The following is a 20,298-nucleotide window of genomic DNA, read 5'->3' on the forward strand; positions in this document are numbered from 1 at the left end:
GCTACAGATGTTAATAAAAAGAAAGAAACACTATCATTTGGATTAATAACACTTCTTAATATATTAAATCATACTGGCCTTGATCTATTGATAATCAGATGTTTGTATCAACAAACCAATAAAATGTAGCTCAAAATGTAGTTATCCATCTGCATCGGACGCGATTCTGTTAATACTGACGTGGTTGTGCGAATTTTGGAGCCTTTGTTTCTGTACACTGTGCTGAAGCCCATATGCAAAGTAGATGATTAAACCTGTGTCAGAGAAAAACTGTTTGTGTTCTGTCCATCCATGTTGATCATGTTGTTCGTCTATTCTTCACATACCTATAGCCATCCACACGGCATAGCGTATCCATGTGTCCGATCCCAATTGAACCATTAAGTAAATATTGATCAAAGTGCTTAGGATAGGTAGCAGTGGCACAAAAGGAACCTGTTTGTAAAAGAACAGAAACACAGTGAAAGGTAAACATACGAGTAAAAAGAGAAGAAAATTAATCTGGACAAACATTTGTGAGGTCAAATTCCTAAGTTGGAAGTCTTCCTTAGTCTTTCCATGCAGTGTAAGTATTGTGATTAACAAAAGTAACATGCCATAAAAGCAGCACTAATTGTGCTCTGCGGTTGTCTCCAGATGATGAGGACAGTGAGGCTCAGAATCGCTGCCACTACAACCACACAGAGCACGATCCACCACTCCGAAGACTGCAGCGAGGTCGCAGCTTGGGATATGAAGAGACTCAGGATGGTTGCTAAAAATACTGAGATGAAAAAAGAAGAAGAAAGAAAGTAAGCTCAGAAACAGAAAGCAGTCATACAGGTCATACAAACAGAGGATGTCATTACATTTAACAGAACAAAAAGAGTACATACTGACACAAGCTGTCAAAACAGACACATTTTTTGAAGTCCGTGCTGTACATTGTGAAGGAGGAAAAAAGAGTCCGCTGACTGTAAACGGCTCTTCTTTGTTGTCAGCATTGACGTCCGCTTGGTATCTGTACATGTACACAATAATTCAAATTATTGATCTCTAGCGATTCAACAAAAGTCACATTTTCTTGGAAAAATCTATTCATAAAATTACCTTAAAATGAGAATACATATGGCCACAAGGGTGTAAGCAAACAAAGTTCCAATGGACATCATGTCAACCAGTGCCTTCAGGTCAAACAATAATGCCATGATGGCTGCAAAATTATGAGCAAAGTGTACATTAGAATATTAAATCTCACATTTGAGATTTTTTTTATTGTTGTTGTTGTTACCCGCGACAACACCAGAAGCCAGCGTAGCAATGACAGGACTTTGTCTCTTGCTCATTTTGCTGAGAAGGTTGAAGAGAAGGCCATCCCTCGCCATGGCAAAGAGCACTCGGGGCATAGGAAACATTGACCCCAAGAGGCTGCCGAAGTCAAATTAAAACTGGTTTGACGAAAAAAATAAAACAAACAAAACGTGATTGTGTTCATACCTTGTTGTCAGTGCACAGAGGGATCCCACTGCCACGGCGTACTTGGCAGGGCCCCAGCCCACGTAGGTAAAAGCCACAGGCAGTGGGCTGTGAACACTGAGCAAATAGTACGGCATCATTAAAGTAAGGGCAGCGGAAACGCCAAAATAAGCCAGGAAGCAAATGAGAAGGGATGCCACAATTCCAAGTGGGATTGATTTCTGGGGATTCTGAACTTCCTCTCCTAAGGAAAGATGAAAACAAACACTCATTTGGATACATTTGCTGTTACAAATACTTCATAATATACTTTTTTCCCCCCCTTGTGGCATTTAACTCATTCACTCGCATCCATTTTGACTGAAGCAACCCCCTTCGCTCTCGGCTGTTTTACTGGATTTTGACTGATTTTGCAAGGCCCACAGAATATTGTGTTCTTTTGCTATAAAAACATGGAACCTACCAAAAGAATGATTAGGGCCTCTTCTTTCATCAGGAAAAAAAAAGTATATTTCTATTTGTTTTTGCTGCAATTAGCATTAGAATATAGCTAAGTTTCATCATTATTCACAAATCTGTTTAGAATTGTGTGGGAAACAGCTTGTTTTCAAAATGGCCCTGGTTGATCTCTTATACTTTGCTGCTCCCTGCTGGCCGTTTTTGTAATTACTAACATTGTTCCACCCGTTCTTTGCAATTGAGAGGCTGCATCAAAGCCTTCTGGATGCTCTCGCATTAAAAAAAAAAAAAAAAAAAAAAAGTATAAATATGTGTATTGGACACTTAAAACAGTTAAAATAAAATTTATTTATATGTTTTTGGGAACAAATGTGTTGTGTTGCGTGTACTATGTCATTTTACCCATTGTAGCAATGCAGTCAAAGCCGACAAATGCGTAAAAGCAAGTCGCTGCTCCTGCTAATGTTCCATCAAAGCCAAAAGGGAAAAATCCACCACTTCCAAAATTCATGGTTTCATTCATTGATGATGTGTTTCTATAGCAAACAGACAGAAATCTATTAATATCATTCATATTATTAAATAAAAACAGGAATATTTGTATTCATTCATCCAGAGAGGAATGAGAGGAAAGTATTGTAGAAAAGGTGATAGAACGGTGATAGAAAAAAGATGCATACTCATATGAATTTTGTAGATGCCCTTCATCAATGTACCAGTTGTTGAGATCTCCCTTTATGAATCCAGTGAGAATAACAAAAAACAGCACAACAATGTTGACTGCTGTAAAAATTTTGTTCACGATGGCAGACTCTTTAACACCAAATGCAAGAATCCCTAGATGGAAAATTACACAGTCAAAAGGGATATTTTAAAAAGTTGTGATTAAATATTTGAGCGTATGGACTGTTAAAACATGCCTGCCAAGAGCATAATAAGGCCAGCGGCAAAGAAGTCCGGGTAGGGAGCTAAACCTGGCAGGTCCATGGCGGCTTGTTTTCCCAGCGAATTTTCAATGACATTTCCAATGAGGTCATCAAAAGTTCCACTCCATGCTCTGGCCACACTGGATGTGCCTAAACGCAACAAAAGGGGACATGGTTTAAAACCCACTCAGTCGTGACCCTAAATAGGATAAGTAGTAAACAAACGGATGGATGGTAGATTTACACCGTATTTACCGATAACGTAAGACAGGAGAAGGTTCCAACCAGTGATAAAAGCCCATATTTCACCCACTGTCACATAACTGTAGAGGTAAGCAGAACCAGTCTTGGGAACCCGAGCTCCAAATTCCGCATAGCACAATCCCGCAAAGACCGATGCTACGGCCGCTATTAAGAAGGAGATGATAATACTGGGCCCGGCCACGGTTCTGGCCACCTCTCCGGACAGCACATACACGCCAGCCCCTAATGTGCTGCCCACCCCCAAAGCCACAAGGTCAAGTGTAGTCAGGCAGCGGCGGAAGTTGGACACCTCTCCCTCGGGCTCCAGAGGTTTCCTGCGTGATAAGCTCTGAAGGAATAGCAGGATCTTTGTGCCAGACATGCTAGTGAGACACAAGGAAGCCAACGTTTGAAATGCAAAAGAAACAGTCTGACATAGATTGTAATAAAATGTGTTCACTTGAGAAAACATCATCACAATGTTTGAATGAATCATCAGAGTCAAAGCGTCATTGTTAGCTTTACGGAAATATTTTGAAATCATAAAATTAACTGCAATCAACCAAATTGGTCCTCATCAAAATTTTAGACACAGTTGCTTCAAATGGCTATTAAGGTTTCCACACCTTATGACTTGATTAACTGTCATTTGTGTCTGTGTAAGCTCTTGAGGGACTGCATGTTTCATCCAGTGTTGTACTGACTTGAATATAACAAACATATCTAAAGATTTGAAAATGACAATCAGTAGTGTTGAAAATGACAAAAAAAACAACAACAAAAGACTGCTTTTAGAACAGAAAAAAGGGGTGTTTTCCATAAAGAACAGTACATTTTAAAAATTCTGCCATGGTATGTAAACTTATCAGCACAACTGTACATGGTTTTTGTTTAGTTAATGCAGAGGTCTGCAACTTGGTGCTCTGGAGACACATGTGGCTCTTTAGTCCCTCTACTGTCTCTAAAAACATTAGTAGATTTTTATTTTATTTTATTTTTTTACATATTTGTTCTATTTTTTTTAGATAAAATATTATTTCAATGAATTACCAATTTAGATTGGATTAAAAAAAAAAGAAAAAAGAATAAATACATTTTCAAAAAATGCCATAGTTCAAATTTGTAAATTGTTAGAAAAAGAGACGAAGAGTAGATGAAAAAGTTTAAAAAATAAAAATACCCAAAAATGTCCAAGAGTGACCATAAAATGTCCAAAAGGATCATGTGCACAAATTACCAAAAGTCAGAAAATTTATTTTAAAAAAAAAAGGAAGAAAAGAAAACGTTCGAAAATAAACCATAAAATTAAAAAAAAACAAAAAACAAAAACAAAGGCAGAAAATTACCATAAATTGGAATTCATCACAATGTTCAAAAGTTGTTGTTTTTTTGTTTGTTTTTTAAGATTCCAGACAGATTTAATTGTTATTCTTTGGCCTATATGGTTCTTTTGACAATAAAGGTTGTTGACCCCTGAGTTAGTGAAATGACTGCTGGGCTTTGAAGATACTACGATCATGTGCACAATTATACTTTAGCGGTTATTACAGTTTCTGTACACAGACAGAGAAAAACCTGTTGAATAGACTTGTGCAAAAAACACAAAAAAAACATCCCAGAATTACTTTTATTCATCTTATGAGATTTACATTATGAACTTATTATAAAAGTCCACAGTTAGTAATGATAGCAATGAGAAAAAAAATAGCACAAATAAAATATTCCTTTACCTTTGGAGGATGAGAGCGACTTTCACCGCGTTTCAGATCACACCACTTGTGTGGATTTGTCAATCCCGTCACTGTGAACTTTTCATAGCGCAGCATTTTTTGATGCGTTATGTTACATTTCAGACGCACGTGCCATTTCTGAGGAGAGAGGGAGAGGAATTAGAATTTTGGACCAGGATGGGTTATCTCATATTTGTGTACCAATTTACCAATAATTTCCATTAGACAATTGTCAAATAGAAGGTTGTTTGTTTCGAGGCCTTGGCAAATATAAAATAATCGGTCAATGATCACCAGTGAGGAAATTCGCATGATTGGGAAGCTGGACAGTGGAACGTATCTTCAACAATGAATGTGAAAGTGAAACATGACTTTATTCAATGGTCATGCTAAGCATTCAAAATGTAGTTAAAAAATGGTCATGTTGGCTGTTGCTGATCTCACATTTTATCACAAAATTAAATCAAATAAAAGAATGGAATTGACGTTAACAGTCACAAGATCATCCACAGCAACAGCCTGGTGGAAATGCTAACTGTTACTATAGCTCGCCTTTCCTACCTTGCAGACGCACATCAGTTTGGCATTACTCAGACTTCCAACTGCATGCCAGCCATTTACTTTGACTTTTCCCTCCAAATCTTGCCTTTGTGTTTTTAAAGGGATAGTTTAGCTTCAAATTGTGACATACCAAAAGACAGAAATGTTCAGACTGTCATTGGACACTTCATTAGGAACACTTACACATTCTATTGGGAGCCAAATAAAAGAACTACCGTACATCAAAATGTCTGCCTTTACAAGTATATTCAGTTTTGACATGGTCAAAGAGCAACAACTAATCCAGAAACACAACTAAGATCCCACACTGTCAGTTGAGTGTTGTCAACTGAAATTGTTTTAAGAAGAGGCATCTGCTCAGCAACAAATTGAGGAGTGGGTCATCGGAGCAGAAGGCACACTTTGTGAGGAGACTAATGGCGCAATCCAAAGCTTCTACAGATTCTCATTATCATGGCATTATGCAAATTAGAATTGGGCGCAAAATTATATACAAAACAGATCATTTGTGTTGGAACTAATTGCAATCTATTATTTAATACTATTATTGAAATCTTGAAAATAGTATGCAGATGAAGTGAAGTGAGGAGGAGTGGAGGGTGAGTGGGCTTTATTAGCTGTAGGAAATGGACAAACCTTCTCCCAGTTAATCATTCATCAAGACCACAAAGTAGGCTCACAAAGTAATTGTCCACTGAATTCATTGCACACTCAGGATATTTTGGTTAAACACCTTTAAATGACTTACTGCACTTATTTGAGTGAATTTTATTACACTGACAAAGAGATTTAGAGGTAAGTTCACTTTTGGGATATTTTGGTGGTTTTTATAGAATTCAGTGTTAGTCGACTTATTCCATAAACAATGCTCTATGTTACAAAACGTCTGTAATCAACTAATCTTGTGCTTGCATTGTTTTTTACATGTTGATTATGTATTAAAACAGTTTTAATGGGAAATTTGATGTAATGTGTCAATTTGAGGATTTGAGTTTCTCGGTCAGTTTTTATTGGGTTGCTTTTCTGAGTGAAATACTATATTCTGATGTTATAATATAATACACCACATTGGACTATTTCTACAAATGTTGGAAACAAATTCCTTGTGTGCGTAACATTCACACATTATTTCAAAGTTGTTTTAAAATTGGCCTTTGTGACAAAATCTCAATGACCAAAAATGTGGTTGTGAGAATTTGAATTCCTGCAAAGAGTGTGTGGGTCCGTCACTTCATTATCACATCTCTGCCCCGGCATTTTTCCAACGGTATTAGCGAGATGCAGGCGGGCTGCTTTTGGCTGTTCTCCATGATGACTGGGTTCACTGGCCACAGCATGAGGCTGCAGAAAGGAGGCTCATTAGAGTGAGACTCCTCTCCTCCTCTCTCGGGTCAACACTTATTTCTTTCTCCACTCAGATACTACCAGCGCGAACATGAACATCACGGGGAGGCGAAGTGAGCAGAGATAAAACGAGTGTCTTCACTGAAAAGAGAAGAATCCCCCCCCGACAGAAAAGATGCGATTTGTTGTGCGTTGTCTCCTGCTCCTTGGATGCACTTGTGTCATGTCCACCTATGGGCCTCATCAACGAGCACAGATGACTGGTGATATTTTGCTCGGGGGGCTCTTCCCCATTCATTTTGGGGTTGCATCCAAAGACCAAGACCTGGCAGCACGGCCTGAGTCCACACAATGTGTCAGGTGATCGACTTACACAGACAACGATATTAAATACCGTATTTTCCGCACTATAAGGCGCACCTTCAATGAATGACATATTTTAAAACTTTTTCCATATATAAGGCGCTACAGTAGAGGCTGGGGTTACGTTATGCATCCATTAGATGGTGCTGCGCTAAAGGGAATGTCAACAAAACAGTCATATAGGTCAGTCAAACTTTATTAATAGATTACAATCCAGCTTTCTGACAACTCCATTCACTCCCAAAATGAATAAACAGCTGTTTTATTATTTATCTGAGCTAAAGTATTAGTATTAGGTAGCGATCCAAGATGGCGGGATCTTCTTCTGCGCATGCGCACTGCGCACTGATCGTGCAGGGTCACCGATAGCGTCTTGACAGCGAGACCTGTTGCGGCTCAATATTGATCCATATATAAGGCGCACCTGATTATAAGGCGCATGGTCAGCTTCTCAAAAAATTGAAGGCTTTTAGGTGCGCCTTATAGTGCAGAAAATACGGTACACCCGAACAAGCTGAGATCAACTATGAGAGTGTTATCAGAATTCTTTCTTTACAAAGATAATACCAAGTTTGCAGATAGTATGGGTCATCTTTGTAAAAACAGAACTTTTATTACATCCCTTGTCAGAGGTAGAAAATACAGGTCCAGAAAGTCTTTAGCCACAGGTGCTTCTACTCTATTTGCAGGTAAACGAGCTCCAACCTGCCGATTGAGTAAAAGCACCTTTGGCTAAAGCCAAATTGTGGCAGATTTGATACTTTCTGGACCAACTCCAGAAAGGGTTTTGACTTTCTGGACTTGGCTCTCCCACCTATGATTAAGAATTCTGTTTTTACAGTTGTGGTATCTATTGGTCAGAATGGATAGTCTGTTTGAAAACTGGCAGATAAGAGCTCCATCACCTGCCAGTTGAGCAAAAGCGCCTGTGGCTAAAGCCAAACTATGGCAGGATTTTTACTTTCTGGACCTGGATTTGCCACAGGTGTATATTCTTCTGTATGTTGACATCTGTTTTCTAAACTGTCATATCTCCCGTATGTTATGTCCTACAGGTTTAATTTCCGTGGTTTCCGTTGGCTGCAAGCCATGATTTTTGCAATTGAGGAGATCAACAACAGCAGTACGCTACTGCCCAACATCACGTTGGGCTACAGGATCTTTGACACATGCAACACAGTATCAAAAGCACTAGAAGCCACTCTCAGCTTTGTGGCCCAAAATAAGATCGACTCCTTGAATTTGGATGAGTTTTGCAACTGCACTGCCCACATCCCGTCGACTATCGCAGTCGTAGGAGCTGCTGGATCTGCTGTGTCCACAGCAGTGGCAAACTTATTGGGACTGTTTTATATTCCACAGGTAAATCTGTGTATGTGTACTGTAAACAAATTTGTACATTTAGATCTCTGTAGGACAACGATCTATTGATCTGATAAATTTACGTTACGTTTCAGATCAGCTATGCCTCGTCCAGTCGTCTCCTAAGTAACAAGAACCAGTACAAGTCCTTCATGCGTACCATTCCTTCGGATGAGTACCAGGCTACGGCAATGGCGGATGTAATTGAGTATTTCCAATGGAACTGGGTCATCGCTGTGGCCTCTGATGACGACTACGGGCGGCCCGGTATAGAAAAGTTTGAGAAAGAGATGGAGGAAAGAGACATCTGCATTCATCTCAATGAACTGATCTCCCAATACATGGAGGAGCACGAAATCCAAGGACTGGCCGACAGGATCGAAAACTCTAGTGCCAAAGTCATCGTGGTGTTCGCCAGTGGTCCTGATATGGAGCCTCTAATCAAAGAGATGGTCCGAAGAAACATCACAGATCGAATTTGGATCGCCAGTGAAGCTTGGGCAAGCTCCTCTCTCATCGCTAGACCTGAATATCTCGATGTGGTGGCAGGCACTGTTGGTTTTGCCTTAAAGGCGGGACATATACCCGAGTTTAAAGAGTTCCTGCAACATGTCCAACCAAAGAAAGATAGTCACAATGAATTTGTCAGGGAGTTTTGGGAGGAGACATTTAACTGTTATCTGAAAGACAGTCCGAGACTTCAAGAAAGTGACAACGGTAGCACAAGTTTTAGGCCTTTGTGCACCGGTGAGGAAGACATCACCAGTGTGGAGACACCATACCTGGACTACACTCACCTTCGTATCTCATACAATGTGTATGTCGCAGTTTACTCCATTGCACAGGCCCTTCAGAACATCCTAACCTGTACACCTGGACAAGGACTTTTTGCAAACAACTCCTGTGCTGATATAAAGAAAATGGAGGCATGGCAGGTAAACTGTTGCACTTATTCAACAAAGATGCCAAATACATTTAACGACAAGACAAATTTATGCTACACAGGTATTAAAGCAGCTCCGACATCTGAAATATACCAACAGTGTGGGAGGCAAGATGCATTTTGATGAGAACTTCGACGTGGCAGCAAACTACACGATAATCAACTGGCACAGATCTGCTGAAGATGGTTCTGTGGTCTTTGAGGAGGTCGGATACTATCACATTCATTCAAAGAGGGGAGGCAAGCTGGTCATTGACAAGACAAAGATTCTCTGGAATGGATGCAGTTTGGAGGTAAATCGCAATGTTTTGTTTGGGGTCGTCAAAAAAAAAAATGTTCAGTCTGGAACAGAAATTACAGATCTGGTTTGTCAGGCGTATGTAGGCAGGATAACGTGATAGAAAAGAGAGTAACACCATGACTTTAAACAGAGATGGGTGTGTCAATGGACTTTTGAGTGTCCGTCCTTTGGCAATGGTCACCAGTCGGAACACCCTTCCGTCATCCATCAATATTCCAGGCCAAACCAAACTGTAATCGTCAATATGTCAACGTTATTTTAAACAGGCTTCCATCATTGCTAAATTACAGCCGCTATTTTAGGATCAACAGTCAATTTCATGGCTGCAGTAAGGAAATCGTCTGACATAAAATGGTGCACCAAAGGACTCTTTAGCTGTCTAACATACCTGATGTAAACCTGAGAAGGTCTGTTGGCACTAACCCGGTTATTGATGATTACATTGATGGACGAAAACCCACTTCAATGCTTAGTCCGTCAATTTTTCAAAGTTTCCCGTCATTGACCAATCGTCAACAAACCGGGCACCCGTCATTGATGGAATGCCCACTTCTGACCGCAAACAGGATAAACCAGTCATGCAGGTTTTAGATGTTTACATCATCTTCACGTCTAAAACCGGCAGATTTCTGGCCCTCGGGGGCTAGGATTTGAGAGTCCGTCCTTTGGCAATGGTCACTTCTGACCGCAAACAGGATAAACCAGTCCTGCAGGTTTTAGATGTTTACGTCATCTCCACATCTAAAACCGGCAGATTTCTGGCCCTCGGGGGCTAGGATTTGAGAAGCCTGGGATCAACAGTACTGTAAAGAAAATGTATTACCTTTTGTTGAGGATGGGACCTTTCGTTTACAGTAAGTTCTGCTCACTCTCTTTCACAACTTCTGTCGGTTTCCAATCTGTCAGGTTCCGTTCTCCAACTGCAGCGAGGACTGCGAACCCGGCACCAGAAAGGGCATCATAGACAGTATGCCTACTTGTTGCTTTGAATGCACCGAGTGCTCGGATGGAGAGTACAGCAACCACAAAGGTGAGCTGAAAACAGTTTTTGGTGTATTTTTTGGAAAGTTGCAGTTCTAAGATTGATCTTATTGTCCACACAGATGCCAGTATTTGCACCAAATGTCCCAATAATTCCTGGTCCAGTGGGAACCACACCTCCTGCTTTTTAAAGGAAATAGAGTTTCTGTCCTGGACTGAACCATTTGGGATAGCTTTGGCCATATGCGCAGTAGTGGGTGTTGTCTTGACAGCTTTTGTAATGGGAGTGTTTGTCAAATTCCGCAACACCCCCATCGTGAAGGCCACAAACCGAGAATTGTCTTACTTGCTGCTCTTCTCACTTATTTGCTGTTTCTCCAGCTCACTCATCTTCATCGGACAGCCACACGATTGGATGTGTCGTCTGCGCCAACCAGCCTTCGGTGTCAGTTTTGTTCTTTGCGTCTCTTGCATCCTCGTCAAAACCAACAGAGTCCTTTTGGTCTTTGAGGCCAAGATCCCGACTAGTTTCCATCGAAAATGGTGGGGATTAAACCTGCAGTTTCTTTTGGTGTTTCTTTTCACGTTTGTCCAAGTTATGATATGCGTCGTGTGGCTCTACAACGCTCCCCCTTCCAGCTATATGAACCATGACATTGATGAGATTATTTTCATCACCTGCAATGAGGGCTCCGAGATGGCTCTTGCATTTCTCATTGGCTACACTTGCCTCCTGGCGGCGATCTGTTTCTTCTTTGCATTCAAATCCCGCAAACTTCCAGAAAACTTCACCGAAGCCAAGTTCATTACTTTTAGTATGCTCATTTTCTTCATTGTCTGGATCTCCTTCATCCCCGCTTACTTTAGTACTCACGGCAAGTTTGTTTCAGCAGTGGAAGTCATCGCAATTCTGGCGTCCAGCTTCGGGATGCTGGCCTGTATTTTCTTCAACAAGGTCTACATCATTCTCTTCAAATCTTCCAGGAACACCATAGAGGAAGTCAGGTGCAGCACGGCAGCCCATGCCTTCAAAGTGGCCGCCAAAGCCACGCTCAAACAGGGCACGGTGTCCAGAAAAAAGTCAGGCAGTATCGGGGGATCATCTGCCTCCTCTCCGTCGTCCTCCATCAGCCTCAAGACGAACGGCGACGGTGGTGAAACACCCTCTGGAAGGCACAAGCCAAGAGTGAGCTTTGGCAGCGGGACAGTCATGTTGTCGTTGAGCTTTGAGGAGTCGAGAAGGAGTTCTTTAATGTGATTGCCTACCTTTAAGTTGCACCTTTTTTTTGGGGGGGGGGGGGGCTTTAAAAAGGAACGAAAACCATGTCAGCCTTCAATTCACAAGCCAGATTGATAAATGTGATTCAATCAAAGGAGTTGTTCACATTATCACTCTGGAACTTCACTCGGCAGATTCATTCGGGAAAGGAGACACTTGTTGTACAATACTTTGAGCTGATTGGACGATGCGGCATCTTTGCATGTTGGTTTTGACCAATCAAGGCAATGGATGAAAATGTTGTCTTCGATTTGGTCTTGGGGGGGGTCTTTACCAGATTAAAGTGCACGAAGCTCGTCCCTCTGTTCAACATTCAACATTCAACAATGAAACTGTGAGTAATTCTGTGAGAACAGAAGTATATATTTGGTCTTGAACATTCTTGAGATGTTGCGATTATTGAGAATGAATGCAAACTATTGCTGTCCACTTTTCACATAATCAGTAAATATGGACCATGGAGAATTTGTTGAGTTTTAGACAACTTTCTGTGCTTGCTTATCACAAGGGTGTGGCAAGAGCAAATTTGCAGATGTGTCTCACATGTTGCATCTTTGCATTTGTGAAGGACCCGCAAAGCTTTTTTTGTTTTTTGCCTTAGCATTTTTTGTTACAATAAAATTAAGCTATTCCACTATTCCTATCTGCAGCCTTAATGAAAGTTTTTATTGAAAACCTAACACGATGACAGCTTTGTGAAATCTTTTTGAAAGTTTATTTTTTTTCTTTTTAATGAGGGCAAGGGACATTTGAGGATGACACGCTGAGATTTTCAGGATCAGGGTTGACCCTGACAGGATTGAAAACAGACTGAGAAGCAGCTGGACAACTAAAGACCCACCAAACAACAAACGGATGTCCAGCCGAGACCAGCATGATGTGCACATCTGATCTGCAGTGTGAAATGACACTGAAAGACATATCTGTTTGACTCAGGCATTACCAAATAGATTATAACCAATGGAGTAGCTGATAAAATGCTCCACTATATACCATGATGATATTGATAAAACAACTTCTGCCATTCTGAGTCGATCAATTCTTGAGGATGACTTTAATTTTGTTTGCAAAGTTTTTTTTATAGGGAGATGTGAAAGTAGCTACTATTTACAGTGTTCCCTCGTTTTCCGCTGGGGTTAGGTTCCAAAAAATACCCGCAATAAATGAAATCTGCGAAGTAGTTAGCTTTATGTTTTACAACTCTTATACATTTTTTAAGGCTCTAAAATCCCCGACCGCACAATTTATACACTTTTCTCATTGAGGCATTTACATGTTCGCACATTTCTCTCTTGTTCAAACATTGACAATGTTCAAACCTTCATAAATTTTATAAAATGGGTATATTACTGTAAAAAAATATGCAAAATTGCACTTTAAAAAAAATCTGCGAGACCGCGAAAAGTGAACCGCGTTATAGCGAGGGAAGACTGTAATCAATATTTTCAGACAATCTAATGTAGAATCACAGTACAAACTACATATACTAGTGCAGTACACTATATTTACAACATAAATAAAATGTGGTATACAATTATATTCAAAAGTATTATTATTTAGAAATTTATTGTCCCCGCAGGAATCTGTATTGGTCAATTCATGGTTTTAAACCCCCCCAAAAAGAAACCAAAAAAAAACAACAACACCTATTGTTAATTTTGTCATGCACGGAACATTTGGACATGTGCATTTAAAAGTTTGGCGGTCAAATTGAATGTGATATTTAATTTTAAAATTCGTCCTGAAATTTCACGGTAAAAACCGGATGTTGTGAAAGCCCCTGCCGGAAGTGCATGTATTTGTATTGACTTTATGGCAGTAAACTGGGGAGTGACATGCCACAGCCTTGGAAGTAGCAACAAAAACTCTTGTAAAAATCAAAGATATTTTGATAGTAAAGCGATGTTGTAATGTTCCACGGGTTGTCCTTTACAACAGGCGTGCACATTTTTCTGCTGACGTAGGGAGAAGCCACTGAGGAGGTAACAATCAGCAACGAAGATAACGACGTGTGGATTGTGTGCAAACATGGAGAGAATCCGGGTGGAGGAGGACGTGTCGCCTTTGTGAAAGGTGTCCACTTGTATTTGTGTCTCTTTTCTTGACGTGATTACAAATGGAATGTTTTGTAACTATAGCGGGCACTGTGCTATAATGGGATGCTCGTGGAGCTAGCCAATGCGAGCTCGACTTGTCCCGAAAAGAAGATGACTTTGGGGAGAAACGAGCATCATTAGGTCATTTAAAGTAAGTATTTCTGATAATGCAAAAATATATACAGCATTTTTCAACTACATTTTGTTTGTGCACGTTAATCTGTTGTGACTGTTAATGAGTTGTCAATTTGTTTACTAATTAACTGGAAACTCAATTTAAATTCATATTTTGGATGAAGTTACTAATTGATAACGATAATAAACATGGACATAGTATGATCAACAATGTTTTTTGTGAAGGGATTTTTTATGGCTATTTTTCTTTTCTTTTTTCCCTCTTGTTTAGGTATTATGAAACTGTCTTAAGACATTACGTCATTTCATATGGCCAACACATGTTCATCATTTCCTGATTTTTTGTTTGTTTGTTTTGTTTTGTTTTATTACCAAAACCTAAAAATTCCATCTTCTACACAATACATTTCTAGGGCAACAATTTGGATGTCTTGGCTAGCATGTCGGCCCCACAGTTCTGAGTTCGAATCTGGGCCTTTGTAGATTTTCTTCTCTTCGATTCTGCATGTACTTTGACTCCTTTTGACGTTTCAAATACATGCAACGTTAATTGAAGACTTGTCCATAGGTATTACTATGAGTGTGAATGGTTGTTTGCCTGCGATCCTATGAGGCTATAATCAATGATTGGATATCTTATGCAAATTTACCTAATTAATTGTCTAGTGAGCATTTAGTTTAATTTACGGCAAGATAATGAGGACAAACTGAATATAAACTGGATGAATAATAGACAGGACGCCAGTACAGACAATTCAAACATCTGCAACATGATACTTTTTGGAAGATCACATCTGTCATGGTGTAGTTAATACTTTAGCTTAATGCTAACAAACTACAAAACGCAACAGAGGCGCTCACAAATAGTATCTGGGTTGTGATGGTATAACATTTAAAGAAACATTTGTCATTACTATATGTTTTTATCAAGTACAATATTAGTGCTATTCTTCTGTGCACTAACATCTGATCTCTCTTTCACAGTTGCTATCGATTCATCATCTTCAGGCTACAACCACGTATGTCAACGCCAATATGGAACCACATGGTGGAACCTGTAAACCAGCGGAATGCTTCACTGTCATGGGCGGACTGTGGTAGCCATGAAGAACACATTTTAACCTAGCAAAGTCACAACGTCATCACACAGCCATGGCCTTTTGTTCGTCCGCGTGCAAGATGTTGCGCAGGGTCAAGTACGTTTTCCTGCTGCTTCTTTCGCTCTCCATACTGGCGTGGATTTCCATGTTCTACGGCGGCAGCGTAAAATCTGCTTTGGTCCCCTCGGCGGCAACGCAGCCTCTCGTTCAAGGGGAGAGTACGCAAGATGTGGCAAACTTGGGGACATCGGAGGCGGTTCGCTTAATTACACCAACGCCAATGGGAGAATGTCCTAAGGAGTCGCCGCTGCTACGTGAGTGAACGCCCACGTTTAATTTATTGTCTCTGCAAACATAGGATTCTTGTAACAGATCACCTGCAGTGTTGGATCTCATTATACTGTGCAGATGTACCTAATGAAAACAGGGCCCTAAAACTCTGGAAGTCTCCCTGGGTGGATGACTTAAATAAATATTATAAAGAGAGTCATCAGTAAGCCATATTTGTAAAAGGTAGCACTGCTATATGTCAGCTGTTCCTGACAAGTGACAAAATAAATATAATAAAACAATCCAAAGATGGAGGCTTGCTTGTCAGACTGAGGCCAATCACAATGTAATGTTATTGCTTCAACCTTACTAACGAGTTTCATTGTTTATTGTTGTTATTCTTGAATTGTTTAAAATTGATCTGCCAGGTCGTTCACTTGGATAAAGTGGATTAAAAAGTTAAATAAAAAGCAAAACGTACAAACTGAGCTTTCATAAGATTTGCTGAGGCACAATATGGAGACGTCTCACTCCCAAGTGTAATTTCTATCAAAATATCGTTGTGAATTGTTCACCCTTTGCGGTGCAAATTGTGATTCGGCAGAAGGAGCGGTGAAGCTGAACTTTGAGCCCGCTCTGAAACTGAAGGAGGTGGAGGAAGAGAACAAGCGAGTGTCTGAAGGCCAGTATCAGCCTTCGTCCTGCGCGGCCAGACAGAGCGTGGCCATCCTCATTCCCCATCGCAACCGAGAGCGACACCTCCTCTACCTGCTGCACCACCTGCATCCCTTCCTGCAGAGGCAGCAGCTCCACTATGCTGTTTATGTCATCCAACAGGTACTGTCAACACTGACATAATGTACTGTATGTGTAGTATGAACATGCGTGTATAGGGTTCTATGGAAGAGTATTCAGGCCAGTGAAGAAGGGGGAAAAAAAGGGCATGATTTTCACTTTAAAGTCCGAACTCTGAGAATAAAGTCAGAATTCTGACTTAAAAGTGAGAGTCTTGAAAATTGTGACTTTTCTCAGAATTCTCACTTTATTCTCAGAAAATCAGAACTCCGACTTTATTTTCATAATTCTCTTTAAAGTTAAAATTCTGAGAATAGTCATTATTTTCACAACTCTGATACTATTTGGAATTCTGAGAATAAAATTAAAGTTCTTACTGTGAAATGAGAATTCTGAAAATTCTCACTTTAAAGTCAGAATTCACAGGATAAAGTCAAAATTGACAGAATAAAGTCAGAACTCTGACTTTCAAGTGAGAAGTTTGGAAATTCTGACTGTGGTCACAATTCTCACTTTATTCTCAGAAAGTCCGAATTCTGACTTTATTAATGAGAATTCTGACAATAGTCAGAATTTTCAGAACTCTGAGAATATTCAGAATGCTGAGAATGAAGTCAGAATTGTCACTTTGAAATGAGAATTCTGACACTTCTCACTTTGAAGTGAGAATTCTGAGAATGAAGTCAGAATTAATTTCCCACTTTAAAGCGTGAATTCCAAGAATAAAGTCAGAATTCATAGAAAAAGCTAAGAATTCTGACTTTAAAGTGAGAATCTTGAAAATTCTGACTATTCTCATAATTCTCAGAAAGTCAGTCAGAATTCTGACTTTTTTTTTTTTTTTAAGTCAGAATTATGAGTGAGAATTCACAGAATAAAAGTTAAAAGTGTGAATCCCGCCAACTTTTTTTTCTTCTTCACTTGCCCGATCCTCTTCTGTAGTATTCTAATTTCACTGTCTCTTGCAAAAGGCTGGTGATGTCACGTTCAACCGTGCCAAATTACTGAACGTTGGATACTTGGAGGCGCTTAAAGACTACAGTTGGGACTGCTTCATTTTCCACGATGTGGATCTGGTTCCTGAAAATGATCACAATCTCTACATCTGTGATAGGCAACCCAAACACCTGGTCGTTGGCCGGAATGCCACCGGATACAAGTAAGTTCCTGGAAGAAGAAAAAAAAAAAAAAAAAAAAAAACTTCATTTCCTGTATGCCTGCGTAACTCTGGTCTGATATTCGTACATTATTGGAAATGGTCTGGCACAGGCTACTCATAGTCTCAGTGTGTGTTGCCTCCATCAGGTTGCATTACAAAGGCTACTTTGGAGGAGTCACAGCCATGAGCAGAGAGCAATTCCGTAAAGTGAATGGATTTGCAAACACCTACTGGGGTTGGGGTGGAGAAGACGACGACCTACGCATCAGGTGAAAGAAAATACCAGCTCTGGAAAGCGTTTAGAACATATACACTGGTTCACGTCTTAATGTTTTACATGCGTACTGTAAGGGTGGAGCTACAGAAAATGAAGATTGTGCGGCCGCCAGCTGCCATCGCCCGCTACACGATGGTGTTCCACAAACGGGACAGCGGTAATGAGGTCAACAAAGACAGGTCGGTCATTTGTCACGATCGTGTCCTGGCAACAGTTTCGAGTTTTCCTGAACTTATTTATCCCCGCCTCCCTATCCAGGATGAAGCTGTTAAGACGAACAACGCTAGTTTGGAGAAAAGATGGACTGAACAGCTGCAAATATCAGACATTATCAGTGGAGAGGCCGACACTCTACGTCAACGTGACCGTCGACATCGGGAAGCCGTAGAACTGACGTTTCCAATCAGTTCTGCTCACTGTTAGGCAGTTGAAGCAACTGAAGCGCAAGATAAAATGTGATGGAATCTGCAATATCCATTTCACGTTTGTCAAACAAGGAATGTGTGCAGTCAAAGAGTGGCCAAATGCACATACATGTTTTGCCCAGGTTAAAAGTACTGAATGTGATTCCATTCATTTCTTTTTCTCTCTCTTTTTGACTAGATTGCACTTTTATACATTTCATTTACATATTATACTTTTAAAGTACACATTGCTCAACATATCTGTGACCAAATGTCTAGCTGAACTTAAATGGTTCGAGTAGCAAAAAGTGAACACTGGACTGAAATGCTCGCTGGCCAAAAGACAAAGTCTTGATATGATTGCAAGACTGAATAGAACATTAATAGTGTTCATGAAAATGTATTGATAGTTTACTTTTAGATTACATATACAGTAATTTATAGAATACTTCATACTCAGCTTCGAGGTGTGCCCTTAGAAATGGACAACATTGACTGTTATTCAAGAAATATTTGTTTTTGCAATACAAATGTACTTGGAGGATGTAATAAGTGATGTTTCCAAAAAAAAATTTTAAAAAGGGGCAAAGTGTCCTTATAATAGTATTTGTGTGAGACCATAAATCTCTGGCTCTCACATAAAGATGATCTTGGTAACATATGAAAAATAGTCAATGATATTCCTTGACTGCCTTTTCCTAGAAGTTAAATTTGTGCTACCATGTTCATTAGACTGAAAGATTTGAATTGTAATGTGTAGTATTATATTTTATTTGAAAAAAAAGGGCCTTCTGTTCTTGCTCTGCAGGAAAATGTAATGGGTGGTGGATCGATATTATCTTTACAGTGTCTAAATGTGACCAATGACAATAACAATAACCTCTCATTATACAGTATGAGTAGTAAACTGCATGATGGTTAGTAATGAGACTTGAGATGCACGTATCAATTTTATTTTTTTAAGGGATGTGTGTTACAATTTCCGTTTTATGTCCACATGACCATCACAACTTTGTTCCCTTAAGTTGGTTGCAAAGTACTTGAATGGAACTTTCTGATGATTTCAGACACATTGCCAACCCTGACAGACCAATGTTGCGACAGATGTTTTCTCTTGAATGTGATTCATTATATACAACACAATTCATTTTTTGAGTGTCATTTGTGTATTTGACTTGGGAAAAGACTGGGGTAAAATGTCTAATAAACTATTATTTTCATATTGTCACGTGATCTTTTGTGCCGTCATATTCTATTGCAAATTCAGCTTGAAATGATTCTACTGATTGCAGTGTATAGATCTGGCCACTGGGAGGCAGAAGTAACAAGATTTCCTGTACTTTACGTTTAAAAAAAAAATAAGGCTTACTTTACGTGGTTGTTCTAAAAAAAAGCCTTACTATACATGGTCGTTTAAAAAAAAAAAGGCTTACTATACGTGGTCGTTCTAAAAGAAGCCTTCCTATAAAAAAAAAAAAAGCCTTAGTATACATGGTCGTTTTGAAAAAAAAAAAGCCTTACTATACATGGTCGTTAAAAAAAAAAAAAAAAAATTTGCTATACATGGTCGTTTTAAAAAAAATAGCTGACTATACGTGCTTGTTAAAAAAAAAAAAAAAAAAAAAAGCCTGACGACATGGTCGTTTAAAAAAAAAAAAAAAGGCTTAACTATACATGGTCGTTTAAAAAAAAAAAAGGCTTAATATACATGGTTGTTAAAAAAAAAGCCTTACTATACATGGTCCTTAAAAAAAAACAAAAACACTTACATAGTCGTTTAAAAAACAATGAAAGCTTGACTATACTTGGTCGTTTAAAAAAAAAAAAAGGCTTAATATACATGGTTGTTAAAAAAAAAGCCTTACTATACATGGTCCTTAAAAAAAAAAAAAAAAAAACTTACTACATAGTCGTTTAAAAAACAATGAAAGCTTGACTATACATGGTCGTTTAAAAAAAAAAAAGGCTTAATATACATGGTTGTTAAAAAAAAAGCCTTACTATACATGGTCCTTAAAAAAAAAAAAAAAATTACTACATAGTCGTTTAAAAAACAATGAAAGCTTGACTATACTTGGTCGTTTAAAAAAAAAAAAAAAAAAGCTTTACGATACA

The 20,298-nt window shown here is 39.3% G+C and overlaps 3 protein-coding genes across 4 annotated transcripts; 2 read left to right on the forward strand and 1 right to left on the reverse strand.

Annotated features, from left to right (window-relative positions):
• Positions 1 to 141: 141 nt before the first annotated feature.
• Positions 142 to 3,465, reverse strand: LOC144006798 (cationic amino acid transporter 2). Its single transcript, XM_077505839.1, has 11 exons — positions 3,096 to 3,465; positions 2,835 to 2,990; positions 2,595 to 2,751; positions 2,317 to 2,450; positions 1,477 to 1,699; positions 1,271 to 1,407; positions 1,090 to 1,192; positions 876 to 1,000; positions 597 to 763; positions 327 to 435; positions 142 to 254 (listed from the first exon to the last, which is right to left on the reverse strand). The coding sequence occupies exons 1-11, from the start codon at positions 3,463 to 3,465 to the stop codon at positions 142 to 144; spliced, it is 1,794 nt and encodes a 597-aa protein (XP_077361965.1).
• A 3,428-nt stretch (positions 3,466 to 6,893) lies between these two features.
• Positions 6,894 to 11,926, forward strand: casr (calcium-sensing receptor). Its single transcript, XM_077504383.1, has 6 exons — positions 6,894 to 7,078; positions 8,137 to 8,443; positions 8,539 to 9,378; positions 9,449 to 9,679; positions 10,594 to 10,717; positions 10,791 to 11,926. The coding sequence occupies exons 1-6, from the start codon at positions 6,894 to 6,896 to the stop codon at positions 11,924 to 11,926; spliced, it is 2,823 nt and encodes a 940-aa protein (XP_077360509.1).
• Positions 11,927 to 13,729: 1,803 nt separating this feature from the next.
• Positions 13,730 to 19,403, forward strand: b4galt4 (UDP-Gal:betaGlcNAc beta 1,4- galactosyltransferase, polypeptide 4). 2 transcript variants are annotated; one of them, XM_077504388.1, is made up of 8 exons: positions 13,730 to 14,020; positions 14,086 to 14,194; positions 15,163 to 15,592; positions 16,153 to 16,385; positions 17,315 to 17,502; positions 17,649 to 17,771; positions 17,854 to 17,958; positions 18,038 to 19,403. In XM_077504388.1, the coding sequence occupies exons 3-8, from the start codon at positions 15,331 to 15,333 to the stop codon at positions 18,165 to 18,167; spliced, it is 1,041 nt and encodes a 346-aa protein (XP_077360514.1). In that variant the 5' UTR covers positions 13,730 to 14,020; positions 14,086 to 14,194; positions 15,163 to 15,330; the 3' UTR covers positions 18,168 to 19,403. The 2 variants fall into 2 exon arrangements, with proteins under 2 accessions (XP_077360514.1, XP_077360513.1); XM_077504387.1 differs by having other exon boundaries at positions 13,730 to 14,194.
• The last annotated feature ends 895 nt before the right edge of the window (positions 19,404 to 20,298 follow it).

The sequence above is a fragment of the Festucalex cinctus genome, chromosome 18 (assembly GCF_051991245.1).
Source record: "Festucalex cinctus isolate MCC-2025b chromosome 18, RoL_Fcin_1.0, whole genome shotgun sequence".
Lineage (NCBI taxonomy): Eukaryota > Metazoa > Chordata > Actinopteri > Syngnathiformes > Syngnathidae > Festucalex > Festucalex cinctus.

Excerpts from the sequence above, each read along its gene's own strand:
- LOC144006798 (XM_077505839.1), bottom strand. The coding sequence starts at position 3,465 with ATGTCTGGCACAAAGATCCTGCTATTCCTTCAGAGCTTATCACGCAGG. Across the intron at positions 2,991-3,095 it reads TCTCCTGTCTTACGTTATCG|GCACATCCAGTGTGGCCAGA; the intron begins GTAAATACGGTG and ends TGTTGCGTTTAG. Across the intron at positions 1,408-1,476 it reads CTCTGTGCACTGACAACAAG|CCTCTTGGGGTCAATGTTTC; the intron begins GTATGAACACAA and ends TGACTTCGGCAG.
- casr (XM_077504383.1), top strand. The coding sequence starts at position 6,894 with ATGCGATTTGTTGTGCGTTGTCTCCTGCTCCTTGGATGCACTTGTGTC. Across the intron at positions 7,079-8,136 it reads GAGTCCACACAATGTGTCAG|GTTTAATTTCCGTGGTTTCC; the intron begins GTGATCGACTTA and ends TATGTCCTACAG. Across the intron at positions 9,680-10,593 it reads GGAATGGATGCAGTTTGGAG|GTTCCGTTCTCCAACTGCAG; the intron begins GTAAATCGCAAT and ends CCAATCTGTCAG.
- b4galt4 (XM_077504387.1), top strand. The coding sequence starts at position 15,331 with ATGGCCTTTTGTTCGTCCGCGTGCAAGATGTTGCGCAGGGTCAAGTAC. Across the intron at positions 15,593-16,152 it reads TAAGGAGTCGCCGCTGCTAC|AAGGAGCGGTGAAGCTGAAC; the intron begins GTGAGTGAACGC and ends GTGATTCGGCAG. Across the intron at positions 17,959-18,037 it reads AATGAGGTCAACAAAGACAG|GATGAAGCTGTTAAGACGAA; the intron begins GTCGGTCATTTG and ends CTCCCTATCCAG.